At 43.7% G+C, this 17,362-nt stretch overlaps 1 protein-coding gene across 1 annotated transcript in view; it reads right to left on the bottom strand.

Annotated features, from left to right (window-relative positions):
* Nucleotides 1-3,427: 3,427 nt before the first annotated feature.
* The window catches only part of FSTL1 (follistatin like 1), a 51,074-nt gene continuing 37,139 nt past the window's right edge, over nucleotides 3,428-17,362 (bottom strand). The window contains exons 6-11 of the mRNA XM_082654121.1: nucleotides 16,070-16,200; nucleotides 12,366-12,484; nucleotides 10,934-11,046; nucleotides 10,500-10,610; nucleotides 9,498-9,574; nucleotides 3,428-6,094 (exon numbers count right to left, since the gene is read on the bottom strand). Of these exons, the coding sequence (XP_082510247.1) occupies nucleotides 6,050-6,094; nucleotides 9,498-9,574; nucleotides 10,500-10,610; nucleotides 10,934-11,046; nucleotides 12,366-12,484; nucleotides 16,070-16,200 (596 nt within the window). The 3' untranslated portion in view covers nucleotides 3,428-6,049. The remainder of the gene's footprint in view (nucleotides 6,095-9,497; nucleotides 9,575-10,499; nucleotides 10,611-10,933; nucleotides 11,047-12,365; nucleotides 12,485-16,069; nucleotides 16,201-17,362) is intronic.

The following is a 17,362-nucleotide window of genomic DNA, read 5'->3' as shown; positions in this document are numbered from 1 at the left end:
AGAGAGAGAAAACCTGCACGCCACAACTACAGAGAGAAAACCCGCACGCCACAACTACAGAGAGAAAAGCCTCACGCCACAACTCGAAAGAGAAAAGCCGCACGCCACAACTACAGAGAGAAAAGCCGCACGCCACAACTCGAGAGAAGAGTGTGTGCCGCAATGAAGAACCTGTGTGCCGCAACAAAAGATCCCACATGCCTCAACGAATATCCCACGTGCCACAACTAAGACCCGATGAAGCCAAAAAAATTTAAAAAAAAAAAAAAGGAAACTGAGACACAGAGAGATTAAATAACTCCTGGAATATAAAGGGCAGAGGCAGAACGAGGATATAAACTCAGGAAGCCTGGTTGTTAAACATTACATGATATCGTCTCTCAGTAAGTTATCAGTCACAATAAGAACAATGTTATGATACAGATAAATTAGAAAGAAGTTGAAACATGAAACTAAGAATGGTATTTATGAAAGACAAAGAATATATAAAGTTATAAATATTACTGGCTGCCAGCTTTAACTATGGAGTCTAGTGGAAGGATTTTGGAGCAAGCATTTTGTTTTGAGTTGTCACTGCTCCTTGGAAAATGACAAATTCTGCTAACTTATATAATTTAAAATGAGGCAAGGCACTAGAAGGATAAAGTCCCTTCTCTTTTGGCGGCAGAAATTTCCTTTCATCATCCTCTTGACAATTTTATACAGGTTTCCTGGTTAAATATTTTATTCTTATCCATTAACCATCTTGCCTCCTATTTTCCTGGCAATATATTATTTTTACAGACCCTAACACTGTCAAGTTTCCTAAGTTTCTTATCTGACCACATCAGGTCAGTTAAGACCTGTGCATTACAGTGATCATGATCAGGGTGCATTTCCTGTTCCTTTCTCCTAAATTCATTTAACCCGTTTTCCAGCAAGTTGTGTTACTCCATTCCATACATTCATGGTGTTTCCTTCTCAGTTTTGACCTCTCTATAGAATCCATGGTACCATTTCCCATCTGAACTCTCTACATGCTATGTTTTCATCTATGAATCCAACCCATTGTACCATTTTTCTGTGTACACTGTTTGTTAACGATGCCACAAGGAAGCAGGAGAAATACACGTACCCAGAGTTTCTCAAAAGGGTTCTCTGTCTTTATTATGGACCTTCCCAACTCAACATTTTCTTTTTTTTCTCACTTGATATATTCTCCATAGGCCATCTTGTCTACACAAAGGAACACTATCTCCATACTGTCTATTCCAAGATCTTTATCTCCAGCCCAGATCTCTTCCAAAACCTTCCTATCCAACTACTCATACCTCCAAACTCAGATTCAACCTGTGAAAAACTGAATTCATCACCTCCCATTCCTTCCTCCTTTCCCCAGCCAACTGGTTTCTCCTGCTCTCTTACCAACGCTAGAAGATGGCACCATTATCTACCAAGTCATCCAAGCTGGAACCTTAGGGTCATTCATGACCATTACCTCCTCCTTAACTCCCACAGCTAGTCATTAGCCAGCTCTTGTCAATGTTACCTCATTAACCTTCTATTAATCCCCACTGCCATTATCTTAAAATTCAAGTCACCATTATTTCTCACCTCATTCCTGAAGTAGCCTTCTATCTGGTCCACTACCGCCAGATCTTGCCACCCTCATGACAAAGGGCTAATAATAATACATGAAGAACTATTATAAACCAGTAAGCAAAGGCCAGCAACCAACAGAAAATGAACAAAGGTAATGGAAGAAAAGAACAAGGACCAATAATTCACGAAAAGATGCTCAATCTCACATAAGGAATAATAAAATAATTAAAAATAAGTCAATGAGTTACCATTTTTCCTCTGTTAGACACCCCAAAGTTTGAAGACACAGTGCTTGCAAAGTTTGGGAAAATAGATATGCTCAGTGTATGTATTTTTGGTGCAATTGTAGGTAAATGCATGCAACCTCTTTGAAGGACAAATGGCAATTATAAGCAAATTTATAAGTGTACACACCCTCTAAGAGGATGAATTTTTTTCACTGTATTTTCTTTGATACAATTTGAATTTTTTCTTTTACCATGTGCATGTATTAGTTTATCAATAAGAAATGTGTTAAATAATTTTAAAAAGTGAACTCCTATTGACAGGAAGACCTCTCATTCAGACAGCAACATGATACTTCCTAGTTACTTCATGAATCAGCCTTCAGCAGCAGTAGCCCAGGGTTTACGTTCTTCATGTCTTCCACCTATGCTACATTTACTCCAGGGCTCTGAGGACATCTGCTTAGATCTACTCGTTCAATAGACTTTTTTTACTCCCTCCTCCCCCTTATTTCAGAAGTAATTTAGGAGGACTGTTGGGGACTTGACACAGGCACTCCAAAACTAAAGTTAATCACAGTAATTTGTTCTAATTTACAGAGCTCATAATGTTACATTTTGATTATAGGAAACTTACCTTCTAAATTATGTTTCTTTCAGGCTCTTTTAATTCATTTTCATTTCCTGAACACATGCATACTGTAATAGCAGGAGAAGTGCTCCCAGAGCATGGTAGAAGGTTGGGAGAGGCCAGCCAGCATTTAAAAGTGGTTGTGGACAAGGTACCCTTCAAATTGGGTTTAAGAATTCTGAGAATGAAAGTTTAAAGAATCAAACGGTGATTAATGAGATCAGTAATTTGTAGCAATAACACAACCAGAGATGACATTTTAATATCTGATTAGCATTTGAATAATACTCCAAATCCAATCAAGGTGACCTGGCTATAATTTGAGAGAAGCAAGACTTCTATACATTATGACTAAAATTAAGAAAGCTTAAACCAACTGTAATGAGTTCTCTTGGAAGACAGAATTAATTATTGCTGGTGGGGAGTACATGATATCTGTAAGAATCACTTGGACAGGGAGATGGAGAACTAGTATTGGTCATGTATCTCCAAGATAGAGCAAAGCAGAGGGTCTTAACTAGCCAACATTCAGTCCACTTGGAAATGCTTATCCCTATGGTATACACGTGTACCTGGTAAACAGCCACTAAGATTATCCTACCAGATCTTCACATGCTCCCTGTGCCACCTTCCCAGGTTTGTTTGGCTTCTCATACAGGTTTACCTGCAGCCAGCCTCACCCGATGCCATTCAGTCTCATAAGGTCCATGGCAGTTTTTGGAGTCATTTAGTTTAACCTCTACCCAATACTGTTCCCTGACTTCTCATTACTTCCTACGCAGACCCACCATTGGTGATTCTTTTAAATAAACTTGTTCTATCAGTCCTTGAGTAAACCTTTCCCCCTGCAGCTGCAGTCCCAAGATCAGGAGAAACTTTTCAGGCCTCTTTTAAGCCTCCTGAAACTCAAATCTACTTTTATGAGGTAAATGGTTAATGTTCTTGCAACTTTATTTGGCCTTAATTTGGGGGAAAGAAAACAATACAACTATTATTTTAATTTCTTTATTTATCAATAGTATCCAAAAAAAAAAAATCAAGAGTTAACAAAAAACAAGTTAAATGCAATAAGGAAGCCTACTAAATACAAATACATTTCACAAATACACAGGCAACAGAAACCTGTCCAAATTGCTTCTTGGAATTTGACTGTTTAAAAACACACGTATAAAGGGAAGACATTCAGACTGGTCCACATGGGCTTATTAGCAGGTGGAGGAGCCCTGCTTTCCAAAAGCAGTGATGGAGTCCAGAGTCATGGCATGTGAGAAGGTTTCCATGGACACTGAATCTTAACAGATGCTGTAATATGTTTATAAAAACCATACACACACAGAAAAAGCCCAAGGAAGCTTGCAGTCTAAGCCCTGTGCTTTTAGAAAGCTGGAGGAACAGAACCCAATTGAATCCTGTTTATTTGCTCCATGCAAAGCTTCACGCAAGACTCCCCAGACTAGGCTATTTAGCAGCTTTCCGTGAATGATTGTCAGATCACATGATCCTGTGGTGCAGACAGTAGCTTCCCTATTTACAGGAGGAATGCAGATTTTGCTCTTGGGAATTCAATGTTGCAGGGGAGGGTCGTCTTGGATAGCAACCACTGACCTAAATGTAACTGGTGAGGAGACACTCTGCCTTCTTGCTTTAAACAGACTGGTACTCCTGCCCTCTCTTCCATAGTGTCCAAGGGCTGGCAAATCTTGATCAAGGCGTGCTGTTGGGAGTTCTCCAAGGCACTTTGACAGGGAGGTACATTTCAGACCACACAAGTTGGGTTGGAAGACAGCTTTTAAGTGGGATGATTTACAAAAGCTCAGAATTCTAAACAAAGTGGAATGTTTTCAAAGGAGAAAAAGGAAACCTGTTTAGAAGGAATTCCATTTTCAGCACAACTGTCTCAGAGTTGCCTGTGCAGTACAGTCTACATCATTTCCCTTTGGTGGTCTGTAATCTGCTTTCTGAAAATGAGATCTTATGTCAAGTTTTTAATTTTGTTATTCCAAATGCATCCTAAACATTATATTGAGTGGAGTTAATTATCACAGAGGCCGAAAGACACAGGAATGACTGACTTCTCCCCAGTCACAGTTTTAAGATTCAATGTCCATTTTTTTCCCTCTCGAAATGTGAAACCTTCTTTCATCCTCATCTCTAAAGGGAAAGCCATTTCTGTTCCCACGAAGGTTAAAGATGACATGCAAAAGTGAAGACAAAGTGAAGTGGTTCTCTTTCCCACTCTCTTCCTGGGCAGGCTTTACCAGAAGGCTCTACATCACAGCACAACCCGTGGGGCCATTCAGACCGAGGTCAGATTTGGTCAGCTTGTTTTTGGCTGTCTGACTCTTATATAACGACAAGGTTTCATTTATCTTAAGCAGAAGGAGGAAAATCACATTGTCTCCTTCTGGACCAATTATCAGAACCACAGAATTTACAATTTCTCAAGTCAAAAGTTTAATGCATTCCTACCTGCTGAGGAAACTGAGGCCCAGAAATAGGAAGAGACAGGGACAGAGTCACTCTCCTAGTTAGTGGAGGATCAGTGAGCATATTGATAGGCTGGGACATCTAAGCCTTGCTTAGCTGCACTGGTCTCAATCCTTTGGAATACTGATCTGCATGGATCTATGAGAATGAATGAAAACAAATTAGCTTTTTGGATCTTAAAAGCTTTGTATGGAGACACTTCTCCTGGCTGCTGTCTGAGGTACTCCCTGCTCCTCTGACAGACTGCTGACCCACTGGAAGCCAGGGGGCAAACTCTGGGCTGCATCTAGTATGTGGCAGGGCTGGGGGGAGTCCGGGTGATAGCAGTCCCTGCACAAGGAAGAACCCCAAACTCTCCCACCTCTGAAATGGCAGGACTAATGAAAAATAATTACAAAAGCTTAATTTCTAGTGAAGAAAATAAAATATTAAACAACAACAACAATAATATAATGATAATAACTGAAGAATGAAATCAACTTGCCAAAAAAGTTTACAGAAAAATAGCACCTTTGGTAAAAAGTATTTTAAAAATTTGGTTAGGTCTCTAAGGGGCTCAAAGTCTACAAGTATCTGCATCATTTGGGTGCACCCTCCCAGACACTGGGTAACTAGGAGGATGGCCGTGTATCTAGAGCCAGTGGCTGGGGCCATGAGGAGAAGCACAGATGCTAGAGGTCTGTTATGCTGATGGCAGCAGGAAGGGCTGGAAGCCAAATGCAGTCTTCTCCACTGAGCTTCCCAAATCCCTCCTCTGGGGACAGCCTGCTAAGCTCTTTCTCACTGCCTGCACCCCCTGCAGCATGTTCACAGCTGTGGTAGACTCAGAAGTGTTCCAGATCTGGGTACACTCTCCCAACACCGATGCAGTTTCCCTCCAGCCCCCGAGCACCATTTACAGTTTCTCTCAAAGTACTCCTAGAAATGAAGGCTATGGCCCTTCCCCTCCTAGCCAGCCACCCCCATTTCCTTTACTGCAAAACAAATAGACAAAATAAAACTCATTGCTATACAAGCAAATACTGGTGATTTGGCGATTGTAGCAGACACTTGCGTATACTGGACCCAGCGCTGAAGTGGAAGAGAAGGTGCCAGGCTCTGGACACCTTTCCCAGATGCCTCCTCATTAGATCTCTTTGGTGCTCACTCTCTTGGTCTTTTCAGCTGTTTCCTTTGAGAAGCAAGAGAAAATAAGCGTTATGGAATAAAAAAAAATATTGGCATTTATCTAGTCTTCAAGACTTTACATAGCATGACAGATACATGCTTATGCCGAGTTCTGTTTGCTTGTCTATCTCCTCTGTGGATGATGAACAACTTGAGGACAAGGATCATGTCTTACTCGTGACACGGCTGTATAGGGACTGTTGCTAAATTAAGAGCTGACCCCATTTAAACTCCTATGAAACAATAACGTCAGACATTATTATATTCACGAAGAAATGAAGAAAATGAAGAAAAGGATGCTAAATGGAGGTGCTACAAAATGTTCTGAATCCAAGTTGGGAGAAGCATTAAGAGCAACAGGCTCGGGACTTCCCTGGTGGTGCAGTGGTTAAGAATCCATCTGCCAACTCAGGGGACATGGGTTTGAGCCCTGGTCCAGCAAGATCCCACATGCTGCGGAGCAACTAAGCCCATGAGCCACTACTAAGCCCACGTGCCACAACTACTGAAGCCCATGCTCTGCAACAAGAGAATCCACTGCGATGAGAAGCCCTGAGAAGCCTGCGCACCGCAACGAAGAGTAGCCCTCGCTCACTGCAACTAGAGAAAGCCCGCAGGCAGCAACGAAGACCTAATGCAGCCCAAAAAACAAACACACACACACACACACACACAAAAAAAAAAAAGAGCAACAGGCTCTGGAGGCAAATTGCCTGAGCTTGAATCATGGCTGTGTGACTTTCTGGGGGACTTTGGGCATATTATGAAATCTTCTGTCTCAATGTCTTCAACTACAAAATGAGTACTACCTCTTATACCAGTAGCCCATTTCTCCAAAGAAGACATTCTTACTTATAGCCAAAAAGCACATGAGAAGATGCTCAACATCTTTAGTCATTAGGGAGATGAAAATCAAAACTACAATGAGATGCCACTTCACACCCACTAGGATGGCTAATAAAAAATAACGACCATGACAAATGTTGGTGAGTTTGTGGAGGAATTGGAATAGTGCTGGTGAGGATATAAAATAGTACAGTCACTTTGGAAAACGGTCTGGAAGTTCCTCAAAAGATTAAACACAAAGTTTCCATATGATCCAGCAAATCTCACTCCTAGGTATATACCCAATAGAACTGAAAACAAGTCCACACAGAAACCGGTAGAAGAATGTTCATAGCAGTATTGTTTATCATAGCCAAAAAGTAGAAACAACCTAAATATACATCAACTGATGAATGGATATATAAAACGTGGTATATCCACACCATGAAATGTTATTTCGCCATAAAAAGGAATGAAGTCCTGATTCATGCTACAACAAGGATAAACCTTGAAAACGTTACACTAAATGAAAAAAGTCAGACAGAAAATGCCATATATCATATGATTCCATTTATATGTGTCCATAATAGGCAAATCTATAGAAATAGAAAGTAGATTAGTGGCTGCCAGGGGCTGGGGGAGGGGAGAATGTAAGTGACTTCAAATGGGTATGGGGTTTCTTTTAGGGAAGATGAAAATGCTCTGGAATTAGACAGTGGTGATGGTTGACAATCTTGTGAATATATTAAAAACCATTGGATTGTATACTTTAAAAGGGTGAGTTTTATGGTATGTGAATTACATCTCAATAAAAAAATTAAATAGGGAATAAAAAACAAGTGTCTGGCATCTAGTACACACTGTCGGTGCCCCATCCATAGCCCGTGCCTTTAACGTTTCAGTACACTGGCCTGGCTTCTTACTGCCAGCAGCTGCATCTCTTTGCCTGAGGTTTTCTCTGGCTGCTGGAGCCTGCTCTGCCCACACATGCCGACAGGGCAGAAATGCCAGGGAATTCATGTTTGCCGGTGGCTGCTCTCAGCCATTGGCTGATGGGAGTTCATACAGGCATAGCCCAGCTCCCTGCTCCGTTGCGCACAGTAACTATTCCTGGAGTTCTGCAACAGGACTAAGCTCCACTTGCTCCTAGTGGTAACATGCCTGGATACGCACTCTTTATTGTTTCCTTCCCTTCATGGGCTCTCTTCCCAACTCCCCTTCTGGTGTTTCCTGGGACTGCCTCCCAAATAAACTATTTGTACTTGAGTCCTTGCCTTGGCGTCTGCTTCCGAGGCAACTCACATAAAACAGAGACGCTAAAAAATGTTAGCTATTATCATTCACTCCCCACTGTCTACTCTGATCATTTCTCCACCCTAGAGATGAAAGGAATTCCTATTAAGTTCTTTTTGCTTTTAAGGGTTTATACTCATCTGGAGGCTCAAGGCTGCTGAAATATGGAAAAACAAAGGGCTAGGAGCTTCTGCATTTGTTTTAAAAAATGACATGAGGTTTCTACACTATCAGTGACAATAATGACAATAATGATATTTCAGCAGTGACAAGGCTGCTGAAATATGGAAAAACAAAGGGCTAGGAGGTTCTGCATTTGTTTAAAAAAAAGACATGAAGTTTCTACACTATCAGTGACAATAATGACAATGCATATGAAAAAGCATCAATAAATATGAGAATTTATTATTAATACTAATAATTCTTGATTTTCAATTCAAATATTTCATGTCAATAGTTCTTGTGACCATTATATTCCTTAAAAACTTATATGTCAGAGAGAAGGCATATATGTCATATTACCAGACCCAGTTTACAGACAGATGATTCAAGGAGCAACATCCTCTGTTAAAACTACAGGTAAACCAGTGGAAAGACAGGCCCAGAAGTCCAGCATATCCATGTTTTCTCCCTAGGCCCTCAGAAAAATATGTCAGTGGATCACTATTCTGCTAAGAACCTTTTCCCCAAGAAGGCCTTCAACTTAATGACATAGAATACTGATTTATTATTTTCTCAAGTCTCTAGGAAGCAGAATCTCTAAGTTTCCAGGCTATGTTCTAGCTAGCTTGGCATTTAACTTAAATCCTTTCTGCTGTGGCCCAAATCCACTAATTTCATGCTCATTGAGAGCCAACTGTACACCAGACCCTGTGCTAAATGCAGGGCTACAATGGTGAGCAAGTCATAGAGCCTGCCCTCAAGGGGCTCACAGTCTTTGGGTCTGGGCACTGGTGGTGAAAAGAAATAGGAGGTTTTTTAGACTATGCTCATTTGCAAACCACTTCCAACACATTTGCAAACCACCACTCAGCTGATTCTAACTTATAAAGCAATTTACCAAGTTGTAACCTACATCTGTTGGGGCATACTGGCCCCACGAGGACTCCGTCAGGGAGCTATATGTATCATGGTTTGCGTAATACAGGTATACAGGTATATCATTCGGGACCTAATGTATGGGACAGAGCACATCTCCTTGGTCACCTGGGGAGTTAGGCAGTGTCTGAGTGGTGGAAGGGCCTGGTGGCAACAGGGATACCTGAACCAGCGTGGAGGCTGCAACTCACCTGGTGCTTTTGGAGCTCCTCCACATATCTGGTCATTTCCTCCTCTGTATGGGTCTGGGCCCCCTTCTGATTCTTTCCTGTAAGAAGAACCAAGGCTCAGAGCAGTGGTGGCTGAGGGAGGCCAGTTAGGGATCGCCACTAATATCTACCTTTTAGGCTCTCAATTTCATTTCCCATTTACCATATGGAAGGTGAGGTGAATTACCCACATTTTTCTAACTATAAAGTGTCCCAGTGCAATGGACACCTCCAAAGTAATGTGCGTGGGTAGTAAGTGACTGGGCCAGGGTCCAAATCCAGGCCAAGGGGAGACGGATGGAGCTGGGGTTCTAGAAAACTTTTCTGAAACATCTCTTTGTAGAAGGGTGATAGTGGTGATGCTGGCTTGTGCACGGCCCCCTCCTCCCCAAACTCTCCCTGACATCTCTATCTCCCAACCCACCCTGCTCATATCTCAACTATCTCAACTTTCTCTTTTTTGGGGGACCCAATGCTGTTAATTCAAACATGTGTATGAACATGCCTCCTTTTCCTGCTTGGCATGGATGGCAAGCAAGAGTCATTTTGTCTTCCAACCACCTAAGTCTTTGACATATAGGATTTCCTAAGCTGTCATAAGGATTAAGTGGGTTAATATGTAAAGTGCTTAGAAGAAATGCATGTACTTCTCACTCTTATGCATTTGCTTTCTTTATTATTATTACCATTCTAATCTCTTATCAACATTTGATCTTGTCCTGGGTCTCGAACCTCTCTTGTTCCAAACCTTTGGAGTAACTTTCCAACATAATGCATCTGGCATAAGTGCTTTGCCCTCAATGCTGCCCCCTGAGAGCTCTGACATTACAAGTATGAGCCAGTCTCTTGCTCCCCAGTTTCCTTGCTGGGACCCAGCCACTGCACTCTTCCCCACCATCCCCACTCTGACTTCTCTCATGGTGATTTCACGACGGAAGTTGTCTCCGTGCCGTCCCTTCTTTCTGCGTGAGGTGCACAGCTCACCATCACAGGTCATGGCTGTGCAGACCCAGTTTCCACAGGCACACACACAGCGGTTACAGTCCACCTCGGTCTCAGCTCCATCAGCATATGTTTCGTCCTCCAGAGCACACTCTGTGGGACCAGAAATAAGAGGCAAGAGTTTAGGGCGAGGGTGGAACAGGACATCTTGGCTATAGTCTGTGCATGTTACCCGTTTCCCAGACAAGACCTGCTTGTCCCTCAGAGGCACCATATCTGAGCAAACGCCACCAACAACCTGAAGATTTTTGGACCTGAATCTCAGCTCGGAGATGCTGGGCTGGCGCCCAGTCTAGAATCGTGGAAGGGAATTTTCTTAGTAAGCTCTGCAGAGTTCCACGATCCCCTCTATCTTGGCCCCCTCTAAATGTCCCCACTCCCTACAACCCCCTCCCTATTTCTTAGGTTAGGCATACTCTTCTCTGGAGGGTTGAAGGCTGGATTGAGACACTTGAGGAACTCTTGGAAGCTGAGTTTCCAGTCAGCATTTTCATCAGACAGTTCAATGAGAGCATCGATACAGAGTCCTCTGAAATGAAACACAGGAGAAACGTGTCAGCAAGACCTCAGCTTCAGTCCCAAAGAAAGGAATTAAGCATCAGGATTACACAGACCTAGGCCTCCGCAGGCGGCCAAGGGGACTATTTAAAGAGAACATTTCTACACTGACCTCCTACAACCATTATGCAACCCGACTCCTGTAAGCATCCAACCTTTAGTTTATTATATGGGATGTCAGATCACTCAAGCTGTTCAGATATGCCCAAGATGACTAAAGTTTCCTGGATGGTTTTGTCCACTTGGATTGGCAAATGTTTCACCACCTGCATACCTTCCACTAGCAGTTGCCTTTCCCCATGCTATGCATGTCAAGTCAACCCAACTAGAAAAATCAAACAGAAGTGGTAGGAACAGATGATATGAAATGCATGTGTGATTTGAAAGAACATGAGTTGAAGCCAGCATCACCACTATCACCCTTCTGCAAAGAGATCTTTCAGAAAAGTTTTCTAGAACTCCAGCTCCCTCCGTCTCCCCTTGGCCTGGATTTGAGTCCTGGCTCAACCACTTACAACCCAAATGGCCTTGGGCTAGTTATTCAACCTTCCCGCACCTGTTTTCTCATCTGTAAAATGGGAACGAGGAGCCCTCCTTCACTGGGATATTATGGGGATCAGATGTTGAACTTGTAAAATATTACCTCATTTCAGGTTATCAAAATATGAAGGATTTACAGATATTATACTTTAAGGTCATGGGCTATTATTAGGAAAGAATCCTAGAATCTGGGTTTCATGCTTTGAAATCTTTTGAACAAATAGGTGCTTTTCCTATTTTTAATTCTTACCAGTATACTGGAACCACACCAGAAGTTTCTTAGGGGTTAATTTTTATTAATATTTACTCTGGAATAATACCAGAAAAGGAGAGGAACGTGCTTACATTTGTAACAATTAGAGTTCTTTACATGAAATAGCACTGGTTATCTTAAAATCAGAACTAAAGCTATTTTAGACCTATGGTTAAATAGAACATTAAAGTAATTCCTTAAGAAAATTAAACATTAAAACATCACCCATGACACTCAGAAACAACTTTGGTCTGATGTGATCATTTATTTTAAAATTACATTCTTCCATTCCTTGCAATTTCTGGCCAAAAACAGTAACTACTTGATCCGATATCATAACGTTCACAGAAGAGACAAGGACAGAATCCCTATTTTGCTTTTTACTTCACATCGACTTTGACACTGGTGGCTCCTTTGCAGGTAGGAAGGGGTTCAAAGCTCTTCTCTTATCCAGCCTTCCCTCGTGGACCTCTCCCTTACCCGCTCACTCCACTCACCTAAGCAGCTTGTTGTTCCCCTGGTCTGCATAGGTAGTGATGTTGATGGCGGTTTCATTTTGCTCCACAAATTTCAAAAATTCGCTGGAGTCCAAGCGAGAGTCACCATTATCAAAGTTCTAGAAAGGGGACAAAGTGATCTTTCAGGAATGTTTTGTAAAACCCCAGCTCTATCATTCCCCCATTCAGCTTGACCCATCTCTGGTTCATCTTGTTCTTGACACTGTCCAACCCTGCTCTGCCCTTTGAGCAAAAAAGGTTCAAAGCCCTGGGGCACCCAGAGAAGGAAGGCACCTGTGCCCCAAGATGAGAGAGTCAAAGTGTCTGGGCAGAGGTCACTGAGGGCCTTTCAATCCTAGACCCTGCTCAGGATGGCAGCCTGAACCTAGGCCTGCAGTGTCCAAGGAGCCTGGGGGTGCTTAAGAGGTCTCTGTAGCCGCATCCCTGACCCTGTTCCAGACATTCTTGACTTCACTCCACCACTCCATGTTCTCAAACCCTAATGATCATGGAAGAAACTTGTGAATCAGAATCTGTGTCGGAGCCCAGGATGTGTATTTCTAACAAGCTGCTTGGGAACAATGGTGCAGGTGACCCTCAGAGCTCACTTTGGGAATCACAGGACCATTTCTTGCTGCTTGAATTCCAGCCTCCCTGGCCTGCTCTCAGTGCTTACTTCTCACACTGGTACACCTAGCTGAACTCATCAGTGAGAAGTCAAAGGCAAAGGCCACTGCATGTTATTTGCATTGATAACCTCCCCTTGGAGGTGGTGCAAGCCCCCTACCCCTCCACCCTATGCTGCAGGCTACACTGTAGATGGTGCAGCCTGTCCTCATGACCCAGCTCACACCCCATGAGCACAAGGCAAGGGTGTAGTGAGCTCAGTACTGTCCTCCCTTTGGCAAGATGCTAAACTGAGACCTTAGCCATCTGGGACAATTCAGGATGCCCAGGCCCCAGCCGCAGGAGGAGAGTGGCAATTTCAAGGCTCTGATCAAAGTCCAAGTTGGATAACTGCTGCTCTCCTAAATAGTTCTAGTGGAAAAAAATTTTTTTTCAAAATTCTTTCCCTAGGCTGCCTCATATTGCTACCCTGGGAAATAGTCTGCACCCCCATGTTACTTTCAAAGTGGCTCCCAGGCGGTGGAAGGGATTCTGGAAGAAAAGTCTGACCAGGTGGAAGGGAAAGATACAGCTACTGACTGACTCTCCTTGCATGACTCATGTGTCATGTGCATTCTACACTAAGGTTGTAAATCTTTCCGTGGTATGTATGACGGGTACGTATAAAACAACCCTGTAGGCCTTTGCTTAATCCCTAGTTATCATTCTCATCCTAATTCCTAGGAAAAGGTCTCAGATCTCTGGTCACTATACTTATACCCTGGCTCCAATTTCAGCCCTGGCCACCAGGAATTCAGGGTGTGTGTGTGTGTGACACGGTCATAAAAGGCTCTTTCTACCCGGTCTTCCCCTCTTCACTCTGTTACGCTTTTGTCTAAAAATTGTGACTGAAACACCAGTTGAGATGAGAGTCTGATTCTGGTCTTATCCAAATTCCGATTAGATTTGTTTTGCAACTGATTCTGATGTAAGGAATGCCGACTGGGCTAGAGGGCAATTCACTGGTTCAGAAACAGTCTCTGTGAGATACTGATCTCTCAGCAACAGGCAGCTGTCTGCCTAGTGGGAAGAAGCCTCCCTTTGAAGATTGCACCATATGGTTCTTTGATAATCATCAACAAGTAGATAGTGAAAACCCTGTTTTCTCGGAAGACACTGGGAAGAGTGAGCATTTGTTTGTCAGTCAGGAGTAAGCTTTCTTGGTTAGCATGAGAATGCCCTACAGAAAAGCTACTTTCTCAAGTGGCCTTGCAGTGTTTAGATGGGAGCCTATTAGAGAGAGTTACTGCCAGAGGAGGTGGAGATGTGTGGAGGGGGTGTGTGGCCCTGGTCCTTGAGAATCAAATTAACAGCACCTGCCAGTGATGCCCACGGCAGGGTACCATCAAGGGGCCACCAGAACGGTTACAAGGTCCCAGGAGGTCTCCTGGAAAGAGCATCCTGGGCCCCACGGCTCCTGGGCTATAATGACCACGGCAAAGTCACTGCTCACGACCGACCCAGCAGGTGCTGTTCACTTGGCTTTGGAAAAATCATTTTCTTTTAAGTAACCTTCTGCTCCTGTCTGACTCTCCTGGCTCCTTTCTGTAGACAAGGAAACACCCCTGCCCCCAGGGCTCTCTAATGTGGGAGTAGTTGAGAGAGAAGACAGAGTGAGAGGCTGTGCTTTCTCTTCTCAAACACTTGGAATCCAGAGAGATTTACTTTCTGTCACAGAGAGAAACTTCTACCTAAGGACGGTAACGCAAATGAAGTCCTAAATGACCAATATCCTACTTCAACCCAACCTGGTATGTTTCCATCTGTGGGGTCCATGATGCCAGTTAGAAAGAGGAAGCCACAGACTAGGCAGGTGTTGACCACATTCAGTGGCCACAGAGGTGCCAAGAAGTCCCTTGTGTGTGTGTGCGTTGCCCCCGAGTCCGGGCTGGCTAGGCCTGCAACACACCCTGGGGGCATGTGAGGGCGTCCGTCTGGGGATGAGCCTCCAAGGGCACCTACCCAGAGATGTGTGTGTCTGTAAGTGAGGGGGTCTTTTGTGCAGGTGTGGGAATGCGGGCACCTGAACGTGTGTGTAGGATGTGTCTCTGTGTGGCATGCACATCTCTGTATGTGGTGTATGTACGTCTGTGTTTCTGTGTGTGTTATGTTTATGAGTGTGATGTACCTATGTGTGCGATTATGTCCTTATCAGTCAGCAGGAAGAGCGCCATTAACTGCTTCTTCCAGCAACTGTCTCAAGCTCTCTGAAAGATCTCCACATCATGGCAGCCTTACTCATTGCTAAATACTATCCCCTCCCTCGTTTTCCTCTTTGAAAGCAGCATCTTTCCTCCCTCCAACTGGAACGATCTGTTTCTTCAGCTAAACACAATGGGAATAGCAATATCTAGGTTCATGAAGAATTCTGGACCCATGAAACACCAGTCCATTGACTCTCCTCAGATGAAGAGAAACTCTGCAGGCCATGGATGGTCAAGTTAAAGACTTAGAAAAGGGCTTCCCTGGTGGCACAGTGGTTGAGAGTCCGCCTGCCGATGCAGGGGACATGGGTTTGTGCCCCGGTCCGGGAAGATGCCACATGCCTCGGAGCGGCTGGGCCCGTGGGCCATGGCCGCTGGGGCTGCGCGTCCGGGGCCTGTGCTCCGCAACAGGAGGGGCCACGGCAGTGAGAGGCCCGCGTACCGCAAAAAAAAAAAAAAAAAAGACTTAGAGAAAAGCCAAACTGGGTGGGAAAGAGGCTGAAGTGGCCTGGGTCTGGGTATTGGCAGGCAGCTCTACAAGGTGTCATATGGAGGATGGGGATACAGCCTGGCCATATTTTTCATGGACAGGCTCTCCAAGACCTTTGTGGCTTTAATTGCCCAAAGGGAGCAGCCCATGTGTGTTAGATCCCAAAGGCTGGACTCCTGGAGTCCCACTGTCTGTCACAGCTTCATGGAATGATCTGTGAAGAAACTCAGGGACTCTAGGCAGGTTTATGTTTCCTTGTGGTCTGGGAAGATGTGATCAGGTAATGGAAGAGGAAGACTCCCTTTCTCCGGGCTGAACAGTCTTTGACTCCAACTCTGGTTTACCTTAAAGTACTTGTCTAGGATTTCACTGTAGTTGCTGCCTTTAGAGAACCAGCCATCTGGGATGATCTCCGCTTCCAGCCACTGGATAATGCGACGCCGGAGTTCATCGCGGTTGGACTGATAGCAAACGACTGCAGGAAAGGGGAGAGAGGTCAGCCGAGCAGTGAGGACCCCAATGTCACCCAGCACCGCGTACATGGGGACTCAGTGCCCAGGAGTCTGCATGTGTCATCTCACTGAATTCTCACAGCAATCCAGGGAAACAGGATCATCACACACATGTACAGAGGGGTCAGCCCAGGGTACACACTAGAAAGTATCTAACCCAGGATTCAAGCTCATGTCTAAAAATATAAAGTTTGAGAATGTTGAAACAGAGATTATGTTGCTAAGGCGAGAAAAAAGAAAGAAAAATAAAGGACATTTTCATTAACTTTAGGAAGCTGAGGGGAAAAAAAATCAATCAATCAATAGAACAGCTCTCTTGGCTCAAAAATGAGCTGAAATAATAAACGAATAAGTGAAAACATTACAATTCTTTATGCACTGGATTTCTGATTCTTTCTATATAGCTTTTCGTCTCTCTCACTTAAAAACTTCTCCCACTTAAAATTTTATACTTTATTATGAACAACAGAAAATGAGGCCAAGGAAGGGCATGTTGAAGCCCTGCTCTGGAGAGCTGTTCATTGTAAGCCACATGGCAACAACAGGTGGGGCTGAGAGTCCAGTGGATGGGGAAGCAGAGAAGGGAAAGCCTTGGCAAAAGGGAATTCCTGGAGGCAACACATGTTGGGATGTGAAAAGGGCACTGAGCCAGGGAAATGAAACTATGGGCACTTTCCCCCACTCTGCCACTTCCTAGCTGTGTGACTCAGGGAAATTCACTTAACGTCTCTGAGCCTAGATTTCCTCACCTATAAGGTAATTATAGTAAAAGCTACTTCACAAGGTTATTGTGAGGATCTAAGGAAAAGTGTATGCTAAAGGAGTCTGGTAACTATAAATCATGAGGAAATTTTAAATTTGTATTCATAGAAAACCATGGAAAGAGTCTCACTGTCGTTTCCAATCACCCCTTTCAAAACGAGTTGTCCTATCTGATTCTCCTTGTTCTGTGACACCCGCAGGTCTCACAGAGCACTGAAGGAGGGACTTGGTGGCTTTCCCATCCTTGCAGTTCAATCATTACTCAGCAAAAATGGAAAACACAGCCAACATTCTGACCCAACCAGCTGCTTCCCGTGACAAGCACAAAAAAATGCAGTTGTGCAGCTTTTGTGAGCTATGTTG

This window comes from Grampus griseus (genome assembly GCF_964374135.1).
Source record: "Grampus griseus genome assembly, chromosome: 5".
Lineage (NCBI taxonomy): Eukaryota > Metazoa > Chordata > Mammalia > Artiodactyla > Delphinidae > Grampus > Grampus griseus.
The sequence above is the reverse complement of the archived record's forward strand: the minus strand, read 5'-3'. Positions and strand labels throughout refer to the sequence as shown.